Source organism: Mastigoproctus giganteus, chromosome 3 (assembly GCF_048544385.1).
Source record: "Mastigoproctus giganteus isolate SK-2022 chromosome 3, ASM4854438v1, whole genome shotgun sequence".
Taxonomy (NCBI): domain Eukaryota; kingdom Metazoa; phylum Arthropoda; class Arachnida; order Uropygi; family Thelyphonidae; genus Mastigoproctus; species Mastigoproctus giganteus.
Window position 1 is genome coordinate 37,812,480 of NC_143577.1, and position 26,181 is coordinate 37,838,660.

General features: G+C 36.7%; 1 protein-coding gene across 6 annotated transcripts in view; it reads left to right on the plus strand.

Annotated features, from left to right (window-relative positions):
- LOC150087887 (GTPase-activating Rap/Ran-GAP domain-like protein 3) overlaps positions 1 to 26,181 on the plus strand; it is a 459,270-nt gene that overhangs the window by 358,701 nt on the left and 74,388 nt on the right. Inside the window, exon 1 of one of the 6 annotated variants that reach the window (XM_090369242.1) lies at positions 15,900 to 16,371. The exons of the other annotated variants lie outside the window; for them this stretch is intronic. Coding sequence (XP_090225368.1) covers positions 16,118 to 16,371 — 254 coding nt within the window. The 5' untranslated portion in view covers positions 15,900 to 16,117. Of the gene's footprint in view, positions 1 to 15,899; positions 16,372 to 26,181 lie in introns of those variants that run through there. 6 annotated transcript variants of the gene reach the window in all.

The following is a 26,181-nucleotide window of genomic DNA, read 5'->3' on the forward strand; positions in this document are numbered from 1 at the left end:
TACTGACATTTTTCTTTGGGATTTCTCTACTCTTAAAAAGCCTTAAATTGAATCCTTAACGCTTTTGTATTAAGACAGCGTTATGCAATACCCTTAAAGTTATTTAATTAACAGCTACTTTGCAGTTCTCATTTCAAATGTCAAGGAATTCCGCAATTCATTTCTTATGTATTCTTTGCATTTGTCATTGTGTCGGTTTGAAGGTCACAACAGAAGCTGTGAGTTTTCCGGCATATTAGCTGTTCACCTTTTCTATTGTGATGCAAATTATGTGATGACATCTTGGAATTTTTGGAACAAACAATTTAAAAAACCCTTTTGTTTTCTTTTAACATTCAACTACACACACGCTCTCTCTCTCTCTCTCTCATCCTCCCAAAATCAATACACTCTTATGTACGGTAGTGATTCAAAAGTAATGGCAGTGTATTTGCACAACATTTGTAGTCAATTTTAAAACCATGTATATTAATTCGGGATAAAAAGTTTGTGTTGACACTTTATTTTAATAATTAGTCTGAACAATAATGTTATTTTCACTTAAAAACGTTTTAAAAATATCAAATATCCCACACCTTTCAAAAACTAACATATACAATACCTTCAATAATTAATTTTGTATTTAAAATACGCTTGGCTATAAAATACAAATCATTAATTTGTAAAACTCTTATTTCACTGATAATAAAAGCAGCTATTGTTCGAAATTCAATTCTCATCTGCCTTAGAAATAATTTGAGATTATATGGATTAATAAATTTATTTTCTGCTGAAGTAATTCTGACACAGCCCAATTATTCGCAGTGGATCTGTCGTTTAAAAAAAAAAAAACGTGCAAAAGAGTATTAATTAAGCTGAGTACAAAAAGCGATTTTAATCTCTCTTCCTCTGGAGTTTTTCTAAAAAAAAGAAGAAGAAAACCAGTGAAAAGTTGACTGCACATTGCTATTATTACGATGAGCATCTAAAACCATCACAAAGAAAAAATTGAAGATAAATATTTAAGTAATTGTAGCTCGGTTATTTAATAAGGTTCCTAAATTGATTTTCCTGGTCATTTTAGACACTTTTCTTTGGACTCTATTGAAGTCATGCTCAACAAGCATTTATGCTCTGAATGTTGGATACAATACAAGACAGTTCAGTTCTTTCTTAAATACGAAATTTAATTATATTTCTCTGCAGCATCGGTGGGGAGGTTTGTGTATTTAAGCTTTCTCCTGCTACACCAAATATTTATCCACATCACTGGAGAAGCTTTATGAAACATTACGCAGACGAAAGCAAAATTATTAAAATACCTTCCGAAATGTGGTACCTAGACTTTTGTCACTAGACAATGGTAGTGAATGGTCTAAAGAATATTAATTATTTCATTAATTAAATTCAGTTATGCGTGTTCCAGGAATGGAACATACTATAAAGGAAAACGACCATTGTATTTGGTTCGGTATTCACAGAATCATTCTATTCCATTATATCTTCTGCAGTGAATCAGATGTACCACAACCGAAACTGGTATCCAGTGGATGTTTTAATGAGTCTTCCTACATAAACTTTTAAATTGGAGCATTCAGCTATGTACTAGTAATATTGCACTTCTGAAACATGAACTATTGCATTATTGGAATGTCTTTGTAGTTAAATTTGTAAGGAAAAGGAGTTACTAATTTATAATTTACTAAGTTTTTTTATCAGTACTTTTAGTATTAATAAAGGCAAATAGATTAATACAAGAAAGCCAGGCTTGTTCATCATTAATCTGAGAAAACGTCGCCTGGTTTCTTCCTGGCATCTGTCCAACCTTTCTTCAAATTTACATAAGTTCTCTAGTATTAGTATTCGTTTAGATTAGATCACGGAACCTTCTCCTGAGACCGACTAACTCGGCCACGTTAGTGAAAAAGCCTATAAAAATTCTTTGCTATTGACTTAATTCGAACTTAGGCACCTTCCATCTAGTGTGTGTGCGGAAGGTGATTATAACCACTGTGCTTCCCACGAGGGTGTCCATTTAGGCAGAGTTAGTCAACTTTTTCTTACAGCGTGCCACATATTATGATAGAAATGCGTCTCATGCCACCTAGGGGCGGATCCAGAAGCTACAGGAATCGATAATCTCCAGGCTCTTAGTGATCCACACCTGGCGCCACCAAATGTTTTTGCTAACTATTTGAAGGAAGTTTCTGTTAGATGTAGTTGATTTTCTGAAATCGAGAAAAGCGAAAATAAAATCTCAAAGAGAAAGAAAGTGCGTTCAGGGTTCATCGATCACCAAGTAGAAGGACATTAAGAAATGAATGTCATACATTTTTTCATGTCTTAATCAGCAATTTCATCTCAATTGATCAATATATGGAGTGAAAAGAAATCGGAATGAAAAGCTCTGCTGTTTACTCGACTTCTGATTTTTCAAATTGGCTGTATTTGAAAACAATAACTTAAAAAATATATTTTTTTACGTTATTGTTTTCAAAATTGACATCAGATGGTAATTTATTCCAACAGTTATGACCCTTTTACTCAAAGCGAATTTTCTTAGGCTGTCCCAGAAGGAAGGATTGTCTATGACTTACAGGGTTATGTTAAGATGGAAGATGCCACAACGAGTTAGCTGTTTCATATTTAGGGAGTGGCGGGGTGATAAAGTAAACACTGAGGCCGTCATGCTTTGCTGTAAGGGCAGAATTTTGTTGTTTGCATCCAGAAGCTTAAAAGACTTAACACAGCCTTGTTTCTTTAATTTAAGTAGATATTCTGCATTTTCTGTAACCTGTGAAGGAAAGTCCTATCATTTAATATTCTGAAGCCTTTCAAAGCTTTAAATATCTCGATCAAGCCCCTATAGACATGTTTGGTCTCGAAACTTTGAAACCCACAAAATTGGTCTCTCTTCATATGAACGCTGTTTCATATCAATAACCAACCTTGTTGCCCTTCGCTGCTCCTTTCCATCAAGCTCTTAACTTCACATATTTGTGCTAGTGATTGATTGTTGTAGTAGGTTTTAAGAACATCAGCGACTAAAGCCATATTGCTCAGTGTATATTGTCTGTAAATTTGGTGTAGTATGGGGTCGATTTTCTATTTGCTGGATGAAAAACCCGAGTTTCCGAGAGAAAACATATTAAATTTCCGTTATCAACGGAAATTTAAGTCTTTTCCACCGAGTATGGGGAGGATGGCGATTCTACCAACCGTGTTACCCACGAGGGTCTAGCAACTGAAAGCCTCTTTGATTCCATCACGGAAGAAAAAATATTAAAGAGTACTAGCAGTTTTCCATTTGGTCACTGGTGTATTCAAGTCACGGTAGCCCAGTGGTTACACCACTAAACAGCTGGTATCATGGCCCCGGGTTCGACTTTTTTTTATTTATTTTATTTTTTTAACATATAATATACACAACACACATGTGTCCAATTAAAGTGTATAACAGAGCAGAAAAAAGATAACAGAACAAATATTTTACAAAACATAAAAATAAATAGCAGAATAGCACACTTTGTACAATGTATTATTTGTCAGACGGCACAAGGGGTTTCCCCCATCTCCGCGTAGTGTACGTTGTGGGTGTGAAACAGAACACTGTCAATACCAGAGGTTTAAAAGTGTATCGATTTTGTATATGTGTAGCGTCGTGTACCGTTGTTCCCACGGTCATTTAGCCGTTAGGTCCCCAATGGGACCCAACTTTGTCCACACGTTGACCAGAGAAGGACCATCGTCTATAAGTCCCGATAACTCTGCAATCTTGGAAAACATAAAGCACGATGTGAGCGACCAACTACGAACAATACGAATACGGATACAACGGAACAAGAACTCGAAGAGGAACAACAAATACAAGAACTACTACCCAAAGCAGCCGAAATGGAAACAGACAGTATCGAGATGTCCAGAATATAAGAGAGTGGAAGAAAGCCCCGGCAGAATTCGAGAAATGGACCCCAGAAAGACCCATACCATACCGAAGCAGAGACCCAACAGATTCCTGTGGAGCAGCGAAGTTAGCCACAATGGCCATGCCCCTGGGTAGATCTAGAAAGTAAGAAAACCAAGAACGTACAAGAGATGGCAAAATGGGAAATTCTGCTAATGGGTGAGAAAAGTACCACAACAGTCAATCAGGAAAGCCCACAACTAACGAACCCCAGGAATAGATAAATAACGTCCACAAATACTGGTACAAGAAGTTCAGCTGCCCACCCAGGCACATAGCAGAGCAGTTCACCTAGACAATAAGATACCCTGACAGAATCCATAATCTCTGAATCAAGGAACCACGTACCTGAAGACTAAGGACAAAGACACTATAAACCCAGCAAAATACACACGAACCACTTGTCTCCCAATAATTTACAAGATTCTGACCAGTTGCATAACTAAAAAGATATCAGACTACTTGGAGAGCCAGAACATCATGGCCAAGCAGCAAAAGGGATGTAAACAGATAAACAAAGGATGGAAGAAGCAATTGAACATTGAAGAGACAGTTATGCAGCAAGCCTAAAAGAAGCAATGCAATCTGTACGCGGTGTACAACGACTACCGAAGGCCTTCGCTCCGTGTCCCATTGCTGGCTGAAGTGTGTCCTGACACTGACACACTTTCTAGAAGCAATCATGGCAAAATGGAGGACCACCATCAAGGTCGAGAACATCACAACCAGACCGATACCCATCAGAAGAGAAATCTTCCATTGAGATGCCCTGAGCTCACTATGGTTCTGTCTAGAACATAGCTCACTGTCCACCATGCTCAATAACAGAAAGTACAGATATACCTTCCCTATATATATTCCCTTCTTTTAGAAGGGAGGAAGAACCTATACATCCTCTCTTACCTAATGTACAGGGATGATAACAAACTTATGTTCCATGTACATTATTGATATCAAACTTTATGCCGCAACTGCGAATCAACTCCAACAGCTACTCCGAATCATCAAATAGTTCAGCACTGACACAGGATGTAACTTGGCCTAGACAAATGAAAGACTCATGGATTACATCAATGACATCTAGTCGGACAAAACTACCAGCTGAAGACCGGTGAAGAGATTGAAGCCATGACAGATACAAATATCTGGGAATGATGCAAGCCTTCCAGTTAGAACACAAGGCGATCAAGGCCCTCCTGACTGAGCCTATCAGAGACTGAGAAGTCTGATAAAATCAAAACTGAATTATGGGAATATGGACACAGCCATAAACACTTACTCAGTCCCAATACTAACATACGTACTCCTTCGGGATCGTAAATTGGACCAACACCGAGCTGGAGGAAATCATGAGATCGACTAGGATAATGATGACCAAGAGCCGCCAACACCACCCGAAGTCAGCCATCGAGCTACAGATCACGCCCGTAAAGAAGGGAGGGGATTGACTGATCTCATTGAAGAATAAAATAACCTTCGGGATTACTTCCAGGAATACACAGCACCAATCTACCAAGCCTGCACACAACACTCAACTTCAAAAGGGAGACCACGCTGACATAGACAGAAGAAGACAGAAAGATGGGCAAATAACAAAGACTGAAAGATGGGCAAATAACAAAGATAGAAAGATGAGCAAATAAGACACTCCATGGCAGACACTACAATGGCCTCCATCAAGACGACATATATAAGATGGTCTCCAATGGTTGTCTTACGACAAAAAAAAAAAAAAAAATTATGATCCTCTGTAAATGATTACATCTACCCATATATTTATTTTGTCTATAAATTGCGTGTGTTCTCTGGTCGATTTGCCTGTTTGATGGACGAAAAAACCCCAGTTTCTGGGAGGGAAACCTTGCTATCTACGCCTGACACCGACTAACTCAGCCACGGAGTGAAAAAAGCCCACTAAAGTTCCTCGCGTCATCGACGGGATTCGAACCCGGGCCTTTTCCACCCGGTGTGGGGAGGACAGTGACAATACCGCTGTGCTAACGCGGAGACGGTTGTCTTACGACAGGAAAGCTCTTCCTCGAGAACGAAGGATTCATGCTCGCCATCTAAGATCAGGTAGTCAACATTAGGACCTACAGGAAATACATCGCCATGGATTCCGGAGTAACAGATGAGAGATGTCGTCGATGCCACCTGGCCGCAGAAACAATCCAGCACATCACCTCAGGATACAGGGTGATCACCCAGATGTAGTACACTCACTGACACGAGAAGGTGGCCAGGATAATACATCAGAAGCTAGAACAAAAATACCAGCTCATCAAAGAACGTTTACCATATTACAAATAGGTGCCCCAAGCCGTACTAGAGACCTCTACTCACAGACTTTACTGGGACCGTGCCATAATAACGGACAATACGATCCCGCACAACAGACCAAGTATAACCGTCATCAAAACGACTGCCTACCTGATAGACATAGCAGTGCCCAACACCAGCAACCTCCAAAAAACATACGAGAAAAAGAAGGAAGTCAAAGATATGAGACACATGCAACAAGTTATGGCATTGCGATCATCGTGTCAATCACCGGCATGGTGCCAAAGAGCCTGCATAAAAGCCTAGCAGCAATAGGCCTCCCAGAGAACACTTACGTGGAACTCCAGAAAGCCGAGATCCAGAACACCCATCAGAGAGTTCCTTGAACAACAGTAATAATAATAATGGTAACTGGACACAACCAACCGACTCATGAACTTGGTACTAGTACCCGTCACAGAGAGGGAAAAAAACTCATAAAGGAGAAAAAGGTTTTTTTTTGTTGTTGTTTTAATAAAATAATAATAATTAAAGTGACTTCTTCTCAACGTTCTGGGTTCTTTTATTGTCATATATCATATATTTGTATATATTGCTGCATATTCCCAAACCCCGATACCATAATAATGTGACCAGACAATGTACTATGCACATATTCGATTACGTGTAATTTCTTTATTTATTTCTGAGATTCCACCTTTCTCAGTATATTCAGAAAGAAATTGGAATATGGCTTCTTTTATATTTCTACTTTCATTTCGTTTGATCTTTACTTTTCTTAGCGTCTTTTCATAAAAGCAATTTTCTTCAAACATTCTTTATTCAAAGCATGTTCCGATCTTTGGTGCTTTTCATCCGACCCTCTCTCTCTCTCTCTCTCTCTTGGATGAAAATTTCGCAATTGAAGCCTTCGTAAAGCCACTGCCAGATCATCATTATCGATTCTAAGAAGAATTGAAATCTATTCCATCATAATCATTCGCGTATAGCAATGATCATAAAATTCCTCTACGAGATGCTCATTGGAATGAAATTATTTGCCCTAATCACAGCATAAACAGTACTTCAGAAGACAGCATCTCCACAAATATTATATAAGTCTTTCAAGACACGAATTAAGAAATACATTTATTTTCCTTTTCCAGGAGGATGACGTTCCATAAATATTCAGTTCGAATCTGTTTCTCCCGAATAGGAGAGTTTACTGGTAAAGGTCGCAAATGTAAGTCCTTTTCTGTCACTTCCTGAGCTTTCTATGGCTTATTTGTATCGATTCTCCAATTTCTTAAGCAATGAAAGGACTTGTTATTGTTGCTGTTGTTGGTCTCACCCATTAATGGATTCTTGTAATGGAAAGAATATACCCATCACAGTTTCTCCAAGAAGGAATTCAGTGAAGTGATATCAGTTTTCTTCATCTGCACTCTGCAGTGATTTTTTGTTTAATGCCTGTATTCTGTGTTCGGATTTGGCCCAAGAAAAGTGTCCTTGGGAATCGAGTCCCAGATCTGCTCGTACTTTTTACTAAGATTGTGCAAATCTCAAAGGTTACTTTAAATATACGGTGCTATTCGAAGGTGCCTCTGACAATGCGCTGTTATTAACAATAATATCGCTTAGAAGCAGAGAAATGTGCTTTGGTTTTTATCTCTAAGTAGATAGGATCTTCCAGAATCCCTAGCGATAAACGTTGCCATGGGAATGGCTGATGGAATCCATGAAAGAGCAACAAAATCGTTGATTGTAGTTGTGTTTTCTAAATCTCTTTCGGTTACGAAATCATCTTAGTGTTTTCGTATTTACGTTGTAACGTAAATGATGTAAATATTCTTTCTTTCTCTCTCTGTGGAAACTGTAAAATATTGCGTGCCGGATGCAATAGGATTACAATTGTATTGAAATCTGATAAGTGTCTCGTGTCTGTGAGTACCTGCGTGTCTGTAGCCCCCTATCCGTAATTATATGCAAAACAGGACTGCTTTCCTGACCAAAAAGAGGCTCACAAAGTCCCGAAGCAATTTACTATCGACAACAAATGATTTTCTTAGATATAACAGAGCAATAAATCCCAGCAGACTGTTTAATACTCGTATCAGAAATAAACAGTGATAGCTCCAACTCCTTGTCGTTCCTTGTGTTTATTGTTTCATCTGAGTTTATAGTAGAACTATTGGATATTCACCTTGCGGGTAACGAAGTGGCTATCGTCACTGCTGTCTTATAGAAGCATAAGGTTGATTTCAGTGCTGGCCGAAATTCAGAAGTACACTATTACTCAGAAGCTCAGGAAAAAGCAGAAAATAACGCAAATGCAATTTTAAAATAGGAAATTCCTATAAAAAAAAAGTTCGTCATCGAATCTTTAGGTGACATCAAGCCATCGACTTGGAATGGGTACTGGGGTAGGTTCTCGGCTTCTTACAATGAGACCCATTGATCAATTCTTAATCAATGAGTTCTCACTGATTATGAATTGATTTTTGCGTTTATCTTCATAAGAAAGGGCTACCTAATCCATTTTTTTTTCATGAGGCTTGGTATTAACATTCTCAGAGATTTACAGGAACATACCCACTGCAATATCGAGGGTTTACTGCATAAATAAAAACAGAATGAAATATTAATCATTTCTGAAACAAAACGATCACTTTCCGATTGCTTAAAATGCCGTCCGTTTGTTCATATTTCTCTTTCTTGCGATAAACAAACATAGCCATCACTTGGAAATGTCCAAAAAGACACCGTTTGAATGATTCATTGAGGTGGTGAGCAATGAATGGCAAAATGGCTGAATATGATTCTAGTCGTTGCAAGCAGATTGTAGAAACAGTTATAAAGCATGCAATTGACGCCCAAAGACCTATCCGAAGATGCTCTTGTATCACCTCCGCCCAAGGCGATCGTTATCTGACCCGAACTGCGAGGCATCATAGAGACATCACAATGTGGCAAGTTTTCTTAGACTGGACCAAGGAGCAATAAGCTATGGTACTCTTCACCAATAAATAGAAACCATTTTCAATTAGACTGAGCTAATTGAAAAGTGTCTTGTGAAATTAAATGGTCGCTTGTGTATTCACCTGCATGCCTGTAATTTCAGATAAGATCTAAATCAATTTAGTCCTTGTGCATTATTAAGGTACATTGAAACGAATTATTTGTATAACTATTTTCGTATTCTAATAAAAGATTTTTAATTTGTTTACTTTTGAGTGTACCAGTAAACTTTCCTTCCAGATGGGAAGACCTTTTATAGACTCTTTTCACACTTTAGTCAAGCTTAGGGCTGGTTGCATCGATTTTACTCCTGGAAATTCGAGTGTTTCATCCAGCAAAACGAGGAACCGACCATGGAATACAGGGAATTTACAGATACCATATATGGTTACCCACATTCTAAACAACCCAACTTTGAAACTTGAATGAACACGCTCATAAAATTCTTAAAAAATTGCATTAGTTTCTTTCAAGTCTGATACATTTATGTCTCCTACTCTTAATTGCTTCGGCGTAAATTCTAAAACAACCCAATCCCAGCCATCACCCATAATTATCATCTTCATTCGTTTGGTCCCTTTCGCACCCCGATGACCGCAGTCAGTTTGTGTCCTCTAGTACGAAGTACTATCGGGAGTTATTGAATTCCACTAATAATGTGAATATCCTAAAAAGTAAAAATACTTTCGCCACAGAAATGGAAACGTCTATTCCGAGAGTGCTCTCCAACCTGATCAATATCATACATTTCTCTCCCTCTGTCTAAGGACATTTAATATTTCATCTTTCTTCCTAAAATTCAACGGTGTGTATTTGATCAAAATATATCTGTTCAAGGTGTCTTATACTTTGTGATTACTGTTTCGTACTGTTGCTTTATATGAATCCATATTTGGACTGATTAATGCGTATCCATTGTCAATAAGAGGAAACGAATTCGATAAATATAAGATTTCCGATATAAAATCTCTATATGAGTTGTAGTAATTCCTCTCCATATTCATTGCCACCAGCTGCTTTGTTGCTGAATGGAAACATCTCTTCGAACCAGAGCATGCATGGAATCCCACGAAGATGTACCTTCCTATAAATATATTCGATATTGAAATGCGTGACTTTTAAAGAAAATTCAGTTGGGCTCCGAAGAATTGATTCAGGAAGAATCACATTGTAGTTAATAAAAATAGGACTATGCGAGCAACCTCCTGACAGCTGTTTTGACGTCTATCAATGAATCAAAAGCGTGCCGTCAGAGAAATATGGTGATGGGTTCCTGTTGGTTATAAAATCGAACGTTTGTATTTGTAGGAAAACGTTGAAAACACTGAATTCTTGTTCGCAACGACGAAACGTTGCCTTTGATATTTTTTCATGGCAATGAAGAAATGTTTTCTTCGATGACAGCTAACCTGAAACTATATTGCATTACTAAAATATTAGAATATTTACCTAGTAGTCTATAAGGCTCACCATTAGCAGTGATGATAACATCATAGACTCAATTTGGTGTGTCAATTCTTTGATGGGAATTCTTTGTTGGATAAATCTGAGAATTCTCACGTAATCGAGCATCATTTAGCAATTTTTACCAAAGACGGTAGAAATGTTAAATAAATCCATGAAAGAATACCTAGGTGTTTGGGGAAACATACTCACTTTTGCTACCGTTGCAAGATGATTGGCAGAGTTCAAAACAGGACGGAAGTCAGTTGAGGATGACACAGGGTCTAGTCGTCCATCTGAAGCAATCAGTTCTGAAACAACTGCATTCGTTGGTGGAAAAAAAAAAATAAAATAAAAAAACAGAACAATTAAGGTGTCTAAACTTAAAAAAGTACTTAACATTTCCCATTAAAGCATGAGCATTTGGGAATGTCCAAAATTTGTGCAAGATGGGTTTTCCAGAGACCTTTCCGTTCATGAAGAACATCAGGGGGTTTAGTCATCAAAAGAGAATTTAAATTAATTCTTGCTCATCCAGATATATTTTTATTTTGTTTGTAACTGGTGATGAAATTTGGCTACATTTTTATGATCTAGAATTCAGATTAGAAAGCACGCAGTGGAAGCGTAAGGGATCTCCAGCCACAAAAATGTTTCGAACTCAGCCATCAGCTGGAAAATTGTTGTCCCCAGTTTTCTAGGACACAAAAAGGATTGTTGTTAATTTATTGCTTTATGTTCAGAAATCCCAGGTTTCATCTTTGTGGAGCTCATTTTAAAGATGACAAAAGAGCTAATAGAACACTGATTTGATGCCCGACCTGAAGAATTTTTTGAAGGATTAAACGCTTTGCATATTAAATACAATAAGTGTACTGAACTTCAGAGTGAATACATTGAAAAATAAGAAAAAAGCAGAAGTTTGTACTTGTGTCTTTTATGCTCCGTTCTCAGAATGCTTTGACCCCCCCCTCCCTCCCCCCACCTCGTAGTTACAGACCTGAGTCTTGCTTTAAGCTTATGGGCAATCCAAAGCACTGATGCACAATATCTAGTAATCGCGTTTAAACTGAATGTTTAAGAATATGCATTTCTTTTATTGGGCCTCTTAATCAGAAACTCGCATACAGTATTTCTCTCTTTCTTTCTTTGTTTTACTAGAGTGCTGCAAAGACATCGCAGTGTACTCCAGCGAGAATAAAAACAAAAGCTCTTTACTAGTTACCTAATTCATCCTGTCAGAGACTCCGTGAAGCATCTCTGCTTTTAATCTTATTCGCAGCATCACTGAGAAACGTGTTTTGTAGGTGTATCGAATCTGTCCTTCAAACTACTGATTCAATTTCCACACGAAACTCAAATCCCCAAACAGGAACTCAAATTATTCTTCAAATCTCCTAGGAACCAACGGATCGATAACTGATTGAGAATTTTCTGTTGAAAACAAACGAGAATATTCCAGTGGGGATCATCCATTACTTAATACTGAAGCGGTGTAAACACCACTTTAATAAACTGTGTAAAGGGCAGGCATCTTGTATTCTTGCTTTTTTTAGTGCATGTGGGAGGTTTCTAAATCGGCACCATTCAAATTGCGAAATGAGAGCCGAAAGCAGATTTTCATCTTGCGCAACGATTTTTACGTATTGTCTCAAATTTCCCTTGTGTGCATTGAAGGGGATAGGGAAACCCCCGCCTGTGACACGGTCTTTAGTCGTTTCTATTTTCCTGTTTTTTTTGTTTTTTTTTATGAGGATTCACTGATACCTAAAAAAGGCAATTATCTCTGAAGAATCCTACCATATATCGTAAAGGATCAGCTGCACGTGGTTAGCAATAAAAGCTAACCATGTGTAGTTAGCTTTAAGTTTGGCCAGAAATTAAAATTGTTAGATAATTTAGGCCATGATATTCTCTTTCCCGCATCTGTGGGAATATAGATTAAAAAAAAAAAAAAAAAGACTGCGTCAGATAGTATAAAGAGTAGCGTCAAGCTTAAATAACTACAGGTAATGAATAATTTTTTTCTTCACTACGAGTTGCATTGATATTGAACTACTTTCATATAAACGGCATCTCTAAAAGTTGGTATTTCCCATTTATAAAAGAAGTACAGACAGTCTAAAAGCAAGTAATACTTGAATTACGAATAAACACAATTCCAAGCGTCGCAGCGTTAATGCAATGGTCTTTATCAAAGCAGAAAAAAAAATCGTCTTCACAACGAGTTGCATCGGTATTGTATTACTTTCAAACAACAGAACACATAGGAGGTTTGCTCCTATGGAAACGGATTTTATTGGAAATGCTTGTTTATTGTTTTCTGTCTCGAAATCGCAATGCCATTTCTTCGTCTACTGTTTTTCTTTCTTTCTTTTTTATAGTTGTGACCTAATTCTGAAATTGGCAGTTTGCCCAAAAGTTTTAAATAAAAATTCAGATCAAATGAAACTAGTGGAATCAGTAAAAATTGTTTCTGTAGTTTCTTAGAAAGGGGTAATGCTTTTTTTGTCGATTAAGTGGTTGGTTGTCGGTTATTCGAGTGATAGGTACACATTACTCTAAGATAATCATTTAATCGTTGCTTTATGTACGAGCTGCACAGATAAATACTTCGATGGAACATCTGGAACGTTAAGCATTAAACAAAGAATAGTGTTATCACTTTTCTGTATGATTAGCAATATAAATTACACGAATTGTTAAGAAAATACGTTAATTGTTTTTGGAAATATTCACGAAAAATTAGAAGGGAAAAAATTCGAAGTGACAATGCAGACAATTTACAAAAGTTTGTGAAAACAGAAGAATTTATTGACAGCTTATTAAAGTATAATGTTTACCTTAACGTGTTTAAAGCAAATTCGTTAAACATTTCCTTTATACGTTTAAGCAGAGTTACTCTTGGAAGTGTATCTTTGCTAATTTTTCGGCATTGTATTTTGTTGTCATCTCCCCATTAATTCATTGTCTGGGGCCTGCTTTGATGAATAACTGACTTGATATCTCTTCAGAGAAAGAAATCAAATAATGAAAATCGAATTATGTACAACGACGTCCTCTTCCATCTGTGTCTTTTAATTTCTTCCAACCACCTCATGCAATAAAGTGTCGCTCCATCCAGTCAATAGAAACGATTTAATAGAAACGATTTGTCACACAAAAACCTGTAGCTATCCTCTACAGCGTAATCATTAATATGGTCGATGCACTTCTCCCATCGGTGAGGTAGACGATCAATTGCAACGATTTAATATGCTCAAATGATGTAATAATTCATTGGCAGCAGTGTTAATTGCGTCAACAGATTCAAACTGTGCTCCCAAAGTACCTCTTTCACCTGAACAAAAAAGTTAATCACATGAGGATAGCTCTAACGAATAAAGAGCGGCTCAAGAAAGGCTACAGCAACTGCTGAACGTCCTGATAATGATGACATGGCACATTGTATTAAAGGTAGATAATGCCAGGTTTATCATGAAGCTTCGTGGGTGGGTAATATTGAGTGAGTATTACGCTGGGTGGCATGGAATGATTAGCTATAAATCTCGAAGTGAGGAACAAGATGTGTGCTTCTGTACTTTTTCCTTCGGAGGTAATGACATTTACTCATCGAACAGTTTCACACGAAGGTGCATATGTCCCCAAGGATACTTTCAAAAGGTTATGACATTCCTGTGTAGTTTTTCCTTAAAGCATAAAACTAAATCGTCCATCGAACATCCTAATAATGAAACTCACGTACACACATTTTCATAATCCATAGTTGAGAATTTAATGCTTTAAACGAATTATAGAAAATGGTGTCTTTTAAAGATTGTACAGAATAATGGTAGGCGTTTAGACATTCATGTCAACATTGCTCAAGAAAATTCACTGTCTTAGAACAGAATATAAATGGTTGCCCTTTAAACCATCTCGAGAGTACAGAACTCTCATCCACGTCTGTGTTATCCAGCAACAACCCCACCCCCTTTTTTCACCCTGACATAAAAATATAAGAAAGGAGCAGACAGCAATTTCATAGGCGCTAAAGGAGAAATATTCACTTCTTCCTGTAAGCTTCAATAACAGAGCCAGAAGTAAAACTCGAGTAGTGATAAAGAACAACGCTAAATGGAATAAATTTTGTTTACTTTTCAGTGTAGTGGTTGTGTTATTATTCTTTGTTCCATACACTCAGAATTTTAATATAAGAAAATATCTGGAAGCTAAGTGTTGAAATGCTCGCTGCAGTTGCAGTATACAAATAACTTGATTGCGCTGTAATGGTCACATCCAACAACTCACAGTTGGCTCATTTCAAGAGGAGCAGCAAACCGTATCTGAAGTGCTCCCAATTAGTTCCAGTATATGTCTAAGGATGATGCGCTTCATTAAGTATGGAGAGGGATCAAATAATTATTGATTCCAACATTTGGTATTGCAGAAATGACAAGCGTAAATATTTTTTTCGGCAGGGGGCGCACTAATCGCTACTAAAACCCGGTTTTTTTGTGTGAGACTGTATTATTCCATATATAAACTTTAAAATGGTATCTTAAATAATTTGCAGTTTTTTAAATAAGTTAAAACACGCATTATATATTTGAGGAAAAAGTTAATAATATTTGCAAGTTTTATTTATAAAATAAATTCAATTTAAGGGGAAAAAAGCAAAGTTACAATCCGGCAGTTAAATGCGCTTAATTGAATTTAGAAACTCAATTTCCTTCTCACATTAATATTTCATAACACTGAGCGCACTGAAAAAGATATAAATATATGCATTAATGCTTGCTTCTGAATAATTGAGAAAGGGCCCATCCACGGTTAAACAGTAACGAATTAATAGACTTCAACATTAAGAGGCCAAGAGTACAAACGATCAGAAATTCCTCCCACTCTAAAGCGAAGAGGGACTGTACTTGGGATCGTCCCACTAGCAATTAACCCCTAATGTCAGTTGTGTCAAACCATTTCGAATAGATGTTTACGTAAAGCGTTAATTACCCCTCCCCCCCCCAACATTACCCTCATGGAAGAGCAAGCAGTCAATGAATAATTCAACAAGTATGTCAGCTGTCCTCCGCACATCTCTTACCAACATTCCGTATAATGTCTGGCAGGTGCACTGCCGATAAGAAGGGAGATTTTGCGCTACCGCTATGCGCATGTTCCGGTCCTTTTCCAAAAGCCAGTGAGTGCAGCATATGTGCGCGCACTTGTTTGACAGCAGCTATCGGATTTTCTTTGCGCGTGCAGCTGTGAGTCGGAAGAAGCAACTGCGTGTCTATCCCGTCTCTTGCGCGACGTATTAACTTTCGAAGCTTTCAGACCATTCAACTGATTGCTAGTGACAGTTGATTCGTAAATATTTCTCTTTCTCTCCCTTTAGTAGTTCAGTATAATAACCCTTTCGTTTATCTTATCTGTCCTAGTTACTAAGATCAACTTTTTCGCTGAGGTAGCGTTATGCCGTTAAAATATGGAACGCCCATGAATTCTCCACTTTCTTCTTTAAAAGGAGCAATTCCTAAACGGGATCGTTCCCATAGCTTGTGTGTCGATCGTGTCACTCCTCTAATACCGAAATTACAGTGGAATATCCGTAATGGGCCCTTCGGACGTCGAGGTTCCTCAAGTGGGATCATTGGAATATTCCATACTACTAATATGCTGTTATGGTGTCATCCACAGAATTACGAAGAAGATTCTACGTCAGCCAGGTATTTTTCCATCTTGCTTTAATTAATCTTATAATTAACAAAACGACATCAGTTTTCTCATATTTATTTCAAATGAAAGAAACAAAATTTGGCTACTTACTTCATTGCATCATCAGAGTACTTGTTTTAACCTGTTCAGACACGTAACGACATAAACACGCACGTACTGTCCAAACTTGAATCTTTCATGATCTGTTCATTATGACATTAACTTCTATGTACTTAAAAAATGTGTATCTGGTATGTTTTTTAAACCATGTAATCATAATAAGTTGATGTACTGTCTAGTGTGATATAGTTGATTATAAAATTGTATGGGTCACATGCTTTTATAAGAAATATCGGTGTTTGGCCACTGGATATTTTAATAACCCTGAACATTTGACACCCCTAAAAGAAGATTGTGCACCTCAGAGATACGCTAATTATGATTGTCATCATTACCAAAGAGTCAGATGAAAATGTCGTGCTTCTAATCGTATTTATTTTAGTCTTCTTTCATTAGCAGAACTCTCTGATAATAGAAATCCTGTTCTAAAGTATCAATAAAATAAATAAATACAATTAAGTTAGCGAATATGTTGTTGGGTATATTACATTAAAATGGAGATTTATTTTCTTTATTATGTCTAAAATTCATTAACATTTGCTAATTACGTACATGATAAAATATGCATAGTTTATGAATACTCAAAAGGCCGAATGGGTAGTTGTGATTTCAGTACGTTATTTGTTAATTTGAATTTAGTAATTTATCCTGAACGGTTTCGTTCAACCGCAGTCATGGCGCCTGTACTAGTTATAAAAATGGTGGATCTGCACCTGACAGGTGTATAGTAAAAAGTGATTTATTTTCGCAAACCACTTTTTATTAATTTTAAGCGTAATTGAAGAACTTAATTGGTTGCTATAACGATATAGTGCGACTGGCTACGAGGCCTCTTGAATTCCCTAAGCAAATCCTATCTATATATAAATGAAAGGTGGGCACATATTCTTAATTTATATATATATATATTTTTTTTTCTGTAAATGCACACAGATCTGATTTGATTCGAAGCATCCGTTACCTTCCAGAGCAAGTTACCTCGGTATTGCACTACTTCAATAATTCTGTAAGAGAAATACAGTAATATTGGGTTAAACATAGGATAACTTCACCTGGATGCATTATCCATAGCCAACTGGTTTAAAGACTAAAAAAAGGGGTTTAGGGTTGAAAGCCTCAGACTACGGGGGAAATATACTACAAGAACAAGTTAGTGCAAAGCATCATTTAAGTTCGTAGTAAATGGCATTGTGTTCGTTGTGAAGGCATTTTGCAAATGCCTTCACAACAAGTTGCTTTGATATCGCAGTACCTCAAATAGCAACGCTTTGCCAATGGAGAAGACTAAAGTTACTTATTCTCTGGGGAATAAATTTCCCCGTTGTCTGAGACTTTCAGCCTTAAACCCCTTTTTTAGTGTTTACTATCGCACGTTGTTCGTCATCTCTCATATTGTGGAGTTATACTTCACTCACAAACTGATTTAATTAAAATGATATCTTGCACTAACTTGTTCATCTAGCTGATTTAAAGATTACGTTGATTTACGCAGAATTTAAATTTTATTGTGTTAATTGTAATATAGTAATTAATATTTATAAAAATTGTGCAGAGTATTGGAGATTTGCACGAACTTATGGTTTGCCAACTGTTTTTTTGTAATTGGTTATCCAGTTTTCTCTCTGATCGCTCACTGAGGGTGATGGTAGATTCTAACTTCTCCACTAATGCCGGTACCCCCAAGATTCAGTTCTTTCTCTCACTTTATTCCTGTTGTATATTAATGACCTTCTTCCATTGACGGGAAATCCTATCCATAGTTTTGCCGATTATAGCACATTGCATTCCACTTTGAGAAACCTTGTCCTGCTCAATTAGCTTCAACTTCTCGAAAATCTGCTACCAATTCCTTAAATGCCGATCTCCAGGTAATTCTCCAGTGGGGCAAAGACAACTTAGTTGATTTCAATCCTTCTAAAACTCAGTCTTGTCTTATATCTCGCAAAAAGGATTCTTCTGCTCCCATGCTTATCTTTGGTGACACTCCAATTTCTAGGCAAAGTGATATATCTCTTTTGGGGATTACCCTGACATCTAATCTCTCTCTGCACAAGCACATTACAAATATTACTTCATCTGCATCTAAAAAACTTGGTTTTCTCTTTCGCTCTCGGCGTTACTTTTTTTCCAAACAGCTGCTCACTCTGTATAAATCGCAAACCGCCCTACCATGGAATATTGTTCCCACATCTGGGGCAAGGCTTCTTGATTCCGTTCAGATTAGGGCAGTTAGGTTAATCAATGATTCATCTCTAACAGAGTCTCTCTACTCGCTGTCTCATAGACGTACTGTTTTTCTGCATGCCTCTTCTACAGATACTTCCATGGGCACTGTTCTTCTGAATCGGCTTCTATAATTCCCGCTCTCTCTTTCAAAACAGTCCGAACCCGTGCCGCCACCAGGCAACATCCAATTACTATCCAACTTCAAACTCACAGAACCAACTTTTCATCTTCCTCGTTTATTCATTCAACTGCCGTTTCCTGGAGCAACCTTCCTTCATACGTATTTCCTGAAAATTACAGGCTACAGAAGTTCAAGTCCAATATCAATAAATATCTTCTTTCGTCTTCTCAACCTCCAACCCAAGAACGGTACTAAGTACTATAGGTTCTAATACCTCTCGTGTTTGGGGTTTACATAAAAAAAAACTGTCTTTGTCATGTTGTCCACTCTAAGGTAAGTTTTGGTCTCGGTAGTTTTCAATGGTATTTAGGTAACAAAGTTAAAAGTGTAGATGACACCTGGAAATCTCTAGAGATTGTTAACCGTCGTTCTGAAATCCTGCTGATCCATCTCAACATTCGTTTTATTATTTTTTCAGATGCAGGTAATGCAAAACTTGGATGACGACCCGCACATTGTCATCAAAGATTCAACCAGGACCAGTCCTGGAGTTCAGGGACCAGGATGCAAGTTAAAGTCTGGTCCATTCACTCCTCCTTATCGGCATTGAGGGCACTCTACTTTGTTTGGATTTGGAGCCCCTTTTTAACGGGTTGCGTTACATACAACGCACCCGATTTAAAAGGGATTCCCCCCCCTCCGACCAAGCATACAGAAGTCTCTTTCGTGGAGAAAGAGAGATGGTGACGCGAATGAATATTGTCCTGTTAATTATTTACTGTTTGAACAGTAAATAATCACTATATTTTGCGATTATTTCAAAACATGAAAGGTAGATTCATTGATTAAAAGAATGCTCTGAAGGAAACTCAAAACTTTATCAAAACATCCAAGCATGTCCACCACTTTCTTGCATTTGAATCTTATTTGCTTAGACTAATCTCGGAAACTGGCGTACGCTTTTCACATTCGTTCCATCTTCTGTATGTTGTCCAGAAGCGTCACTGTGCCTGCCTATGCAAGTCAGTCTTCTATAGGCACCACCCAACAATTTGGATCTTCTCTTACAGAGTAGCCAATTTCTATACTGTTTATTTTTGTTCATTGGCACCACCTATGGAGAAAATTTAAAAATGAGTTAATGCCTTGCAAGATTTGTGAGAAAACATTCAATTTTCTTATTCTAAAGATTATTTAAAGATGCAGTAAAAATTAAATTGCAAATTATAATTCATAGTTTATAGATTTTATTTTATAATTTATAGATTTCTCACAGAATACTGCGCAATGTACCCGGAAAAATTATTCTTCTCTCAGAATAAGACCAAGAATTTCATCGTCAAGTTACATGAACACTACAATGAAAAATATTCCAGTCTATTGAAAATACAAAAATGTTTCTCGTAGTACATAACGTTTCCTTATAATATTTTAATATTGTCACAAATTGGTAATTGCAGTATGATGACTATCACGTATTATTGACACTCAAGTTATTATTTTATGAATTATAAAACTGAAGTGGAATCGTAACACTAAAAATTCTGGCAATTAAAACACTCCAGTTTATGAGAAGTCGAAATTATAATGTCCCAGTTCTCCATTGATTCATTTCTGTGTGCTTTTTATTAGTAACTCTTTAAAGAATCTTTCAGAATCGTATAAAGTTCACTGGGTTGCTTATACTGACGTAAGACAAAATTGGAAAGGGGCCAAAATTCGACTAAAATATGTATTTGGAGTGTAAACATCTATTTAAGGACCGGCAGAGTAACACTTACAAATGTTTCGTGACACACTTTTGGAGAAACAGCGAATTTGCAGTTATCCTCTAACTTTAAAGTATGTATGACACTGTATGGTTGGTAGTTATTATATAACTTATATGATTATTATTATTATTATTAATGTTGCTTCCATTTTAGCATACGTTTAAATAAGAAAAATCAAAGCAGAAACATTTCTGCCATTTACTACTAGCATATAGTTAATATTTTAGTGTATTAAGAATATTTATACTGCAGAATATGAACTAGTAAAATATATGGCTCCTGTATCAACAGGGCTTTTAAGTTCCAGTTCATTCCAAAGATCTTGAATGGGGATCAGATCAAAGCTCTTGGCAAGCCAATGTCAAACCAAGTCACTACAGGCTGTGCAGTATGACATGGTGTATTGGCATGCTGAAACAGAAACAAAGTCTAGTTTCGATGCTCAATTACGATGGGGCAAGTCGACGCTCTGCATTGCGTGCTGTGGTGTTCAGTTTGTGGGCTGCATCTCTTCTTGAAAATGCGATGAACCTATTTTGTAAATTAATTAATATAAATAAAATATGAGGCTATATATTTAAAGAAATCTGTTTCTCCGTTTTCATTCGTATGTTTCACCAATAACACATTTTCTTTCTGGAATTTTATTCTCAAGGTGCACAGATTGTACGTCGATATTGTAAAGATTAATGACATCCCCAAAAAATTGCTTATTGCTGCCTCCGAAGTGGATGACAAATATCAAATGTTCCTAAACCGGAGCTGTATACTTTGCTCTTCTGAAATTCCTTTTATTGAACGCAAGTGGTGTATGATATATTGTTCGGTATTCCGTGACTGGCATAAAAATCCCCTCAGGTTTCAATATTTGAGGCTGATTTAAAAATGCATGCGTGCATAACTTTAACGTAGACCTAAAGATTAAAAAGAAAGAAGAAAGACTGCTGCTAAAGGGGAATTGGTAGAAAAGTATTACAATAGAAAGGGAGCAATTGGTTGAAATGTAGATAGTAGAAGAGTGAATTCTTAATTTTAACTATCTGGTGTCGTTCAAGGCTGGTTTAGATAGAAGAAATATTTCCTGGAATTTTTGTATAAGACTTCCAAAAGGATTTTGTTCTAAAATGGTTTAGTATCTGAGCAGGATATTTCGGTTCTCCCCAAAATAAATTGTACGGATTCTATGGAACTGCTATCCAGTACCAAGTCCTTCATCGCAATATAAAACATCTGAATAAATAAATAATTATTCTTTTATTAAAAATCAGGAAAATTTTCATATTAACAATAATTTGAAGATATTCAGTTTTAAAAACCAAAAGAAAATACAAATCAATAAGCCCCTTATCAGCATTTTGTTGGGTCGGTGGAAGTGCCATAGATAATACGATATGGTTATAATGATATCATCTTGGTTATCTAATTAATAATTTATTGATTTTCTCCGATGGTTGTCTTTCTCTTAACTAGTACGTACTAATCATAGTTGACGGACGATGGTCATCGAAGTGATGCTGATCAAATTTCCCATCATGTATCGCAGTTGTGGTGCATCTACCTTCTTTTGAAAGCAGACAGCGAACTCAATCAATGTTCAACTAACTGAAATCTTTCTTCACCAGTTTTCCGCTGTAATAACTTTGATGCTGAGTGCTAAAAACAGCGAGCAGATGAGATTCTTCTAAAAGTGTATAATTCGGGAAGGAAGAGATATAAAGCACAAATCCACTTATAAACGAATACATCAGGAAACTGGCGAAGTAGAATAAACCAACCCACCATAGTATTAATAAAGATTGGAAATACTGATTTTTTTTCTAACCCACACACAGTTTCAAGATTTATTCTGAATAGGCTGCTTATCCCTTATGACTCACTTGATATACGCAACCCACTCTTACTTTTTTCTTTTGTAAAAAAAGTGTGTGATTCTTAGCATCACAGAAAGATAATTTATTTTAAAATCTTGAGATTAAAATCTTATCTTGAGATTCTCCACCTTTTTGTTCAACAAAGCCTTGTTGAAGAGGCCTTTAAAATACACCCACTCAAATAATTTAATGAACTAAACATCCTCCTAACTTATTTCGCATTTATATTAAATAGCTTGAGATTTTGAATGTGTGCTATTTATTGCCATTAAGAGCTTGTTTCTGAATGGAGAGTTTATCCTTTAAAGCATACACACAACCCACTTCTCATTTACCTTGCTTTCTGGTTCTTTACATCGTGAGAAGTTGGTTTATTTTGAAAATGGAACTTCTATTCAGGCGATGCAATTCTGGATCAGCTTGCTGTTATTTCCTTTTTCTTACACCACCCACACAGTGCTTAAAACATTCTTAAATGCACTTTCTTGTCCAACAACTGTCAACGTAACTTAGCTCCTTCTTTATTTAATATCGAGAGATGCTGTAGACCTTTTCAGATAGGTTTCGGTTAAGTAGAATAGGTTTAAAAAATTACTACCTAAATTGGAAGGAGGGAGGATCATAATAGATCACGTACAAGTACGTTATACCCTTGGACTGCCTGAGGAAATGTTTTAACATATCACTAATTAAGTCGATTGGTTTTTATTGTCAATAATGTTCGCCCTCTCTATTTCCATGGAGTTCAAACCTTTATTTTCATAAATGTATATCTTTATTTACAACCGCCCACCTGTATGACTGTTTCTTGCATCTTCCTTAAAACATAATTAGTTTCTAAAGAAATAAAAGAAATGTTACGAAAAAAATTCGAACTGCATATTTGACATAAACATCACATTAACAGAAAGGTTCAAAAAAGATTTGTATTCACGCAGAAGTAATCGTGGCAGAAGGTTCAAACAAATACCCCCATTACACTTTTTCAACATAATCTCCAGAAAAAAATTACACATTTTTTGACCTGTCAATATACTTCCGCAGGCCAGTTTTGTAGAAGTCCTCTGACTGTCCTTCAAACCATGATTCGTCAGCAGAATTCACATCATCAGCAGCAAGGTGTTTTCCACGAAGAAAGGACTTCAGGGCAAGAAAGAGGAAGAAATCCGAGGGCTCGAGGTTGGGGGAATAAGCAGGATGCGGCAATATTTAGTTTTTCCTGGCACATCGAGGACATTTTATACTTCTGACCCCTTACCAGAAGAAGGAAATGGCACAGAAGTCCGGTAATCCATCTAGCAGACACTTTACTCATATGCAACTGTTGATGGATGATGTCCTGGGATTTATTCATCATTCACCGAGGTTCTTCCACATTTGAATTGCTTATACCAATGTGCAACAGCACTGTAACCTGGGCAGTCTTCTCCGTAAACAGCGACCATTTCTTCGTGGATGGTTTCATCTATCACAACTACTTCTGGGTGAATACAAATCTTGATATGTTCATAGTAATATTTATCAATCATAGGTCCATGAGTTTGAAACTCCTCGAAGAAACAGGGTACAGTTAGCAAACTTAATTCTACAACCGCAACATACAACATAGGGAGAAGTTATTGTCCCACTGCAAAAAATGTTGTTCGAGGCTGAATTTGGAATATTGTATTGTATATTGTATATTTTGGTAAAAAGCGGCCCATGTGCTATTAATTTCCTAAGCTTTCACTTTCTTGAGAATTACTTTACGTCGTAAGATCTTTAGAAAGACAAATTACTGAAAATATGATATCGTGATATTGCTTTGAAGTTTTCTTTAATGTGCTGTTGCAGTAGTTGAAACAGTTTGGGGAGCAGTTTACTCTATTGCGCAATGTAAGTACAGCCATTCCCCTCCTTAAGCGAAAGAAGTCATGATAACCTGCAACATTACTGAGGATTAAATGCACATAATTAAATAAACGATTCTTATATTTGTAGTTGATTGGTTCATCAACGCTTTATTCATAATTGAGTTGTTTGCGAACAGTAAAGAACAATTTCTCCTTTGGCTCTGATGTGTTTTCAAAATTGCCGGAAATTACAGTTGGAAATGCAATCATCAACTCCGAGTCTTTTCTTTTGATTATAATATACATTACAATTATTCCATTTCTGATTACAATTCTTCGCTCTTTAAATTGATTTATTTATTGTTTTTGCATATCTGCAGAACACTGATTACCACAAATTTCTGTATTTTTATGATAGTGAAATTTCCGTCTCACGTCTTTAAGCCTTCTTGTACTTTGATATTTCTTCGAATCTGATTGATTTTGGAAGATCCAGTTATTGATTCTAATCAATCTGCATTTTTATTTTTTAAATCCATAATTACTTTTCCAAATAAATCCTAAATTTTCTAACTAGAAAGTAAATTGTATTGCACTTCGTAAGTTGACTTCCCCAAAGTTTGAATCTCAGTTTGAATGATTTCACTGCCTCATACGACTTTGCAATTTATTTTTAATTAAAATCTTGTCATTGAACATATATAGATATTCATCTCCAATCAGTGCCGGTTTTTAGAGGGCTGCAGTCCTACCCGGACTGAAAACGACCCCAATCCAAACAAATGGGGGGGCCTCAATCCATAAAAAGAGATATCATCCTTATTGTCCTCTCCCCTAGCGTTAATTCTCCCACTCGGACCCCTTAGCAACCTTACTTTAATCTGTCATCCCATGTTAATTTTGATTTGTTCTTTATAAATGTTTGCAGGATAGAAAGAACATATCACAGAATACGTGGCTAAAAGTTAAATAAGTTTTATTGATTAGAAATTCAACAGAACCCATTTTACGAAATGTGGAGATATTTTTCCATTTTATCCTAACAATAGCGTCAGAGGTAAAAAAAAAGAAACAGGCATACAGACATGATTATGGGTAAAACACTTCATCCCCCCACTAATTATTTCATAAGGTGTATGGTGGGATAAGAAATCTTAACATTTCAGCTGATAATTTATCACCGTCTTTGTTCAGTGGGGTATTAGTTATTGTAGTATCTCTCAGTAGAGCTTAGAGGGGCTGTTGGTAATCATTGGAATGTAGCCACCCTCCCCCTTTTAGGTGCTGTATCTCTTATGTGTTCTCTACAAAGGATAAGAACTGATAAAATGCCTTTATATTGAGATACGCAGGCATTTTTGACGAAAGCTGTTACTCAAAAACCACTGGCTCAAAAAATGTCGATTCCACATTTCTTCAGGAATGTTATGGTAACTACTTTCTTCAAATTTAGTTTTTTTCCTGTTAGTTTTTGAAGAATGTGACTCTAACTTTAACTTGGAATGGTATACTGAAACTTAGAACCGCTTCCACCTCAGCACGAAATCCAAACGAACAGGGCAACTGACACAAGGAATCGGAACTTGATTTCAGGCTCTCCTTAAACGATGCACTGGGCACACTCAAACCCTGCTTATAGTTCAGATTTGTCACTATGTGGCCTTCATAGTTTTGTTCCCCTGGAAAGAGCTTAAAAGGAGTCGTTTCAAATTCGACGCTGAAACAGCCATCAGCGAATATAAGTGTTAAGAGCCAAAAGAATTTTCGAAGGAGTATATAAGTTGATCATAAGGGTTTACAGCTGCAAATATCTACTTGCTGGAAAAACTCGCAACAGGGACAGCAGAAGCACCATCCATTTCGAGTATCATTAAATGTA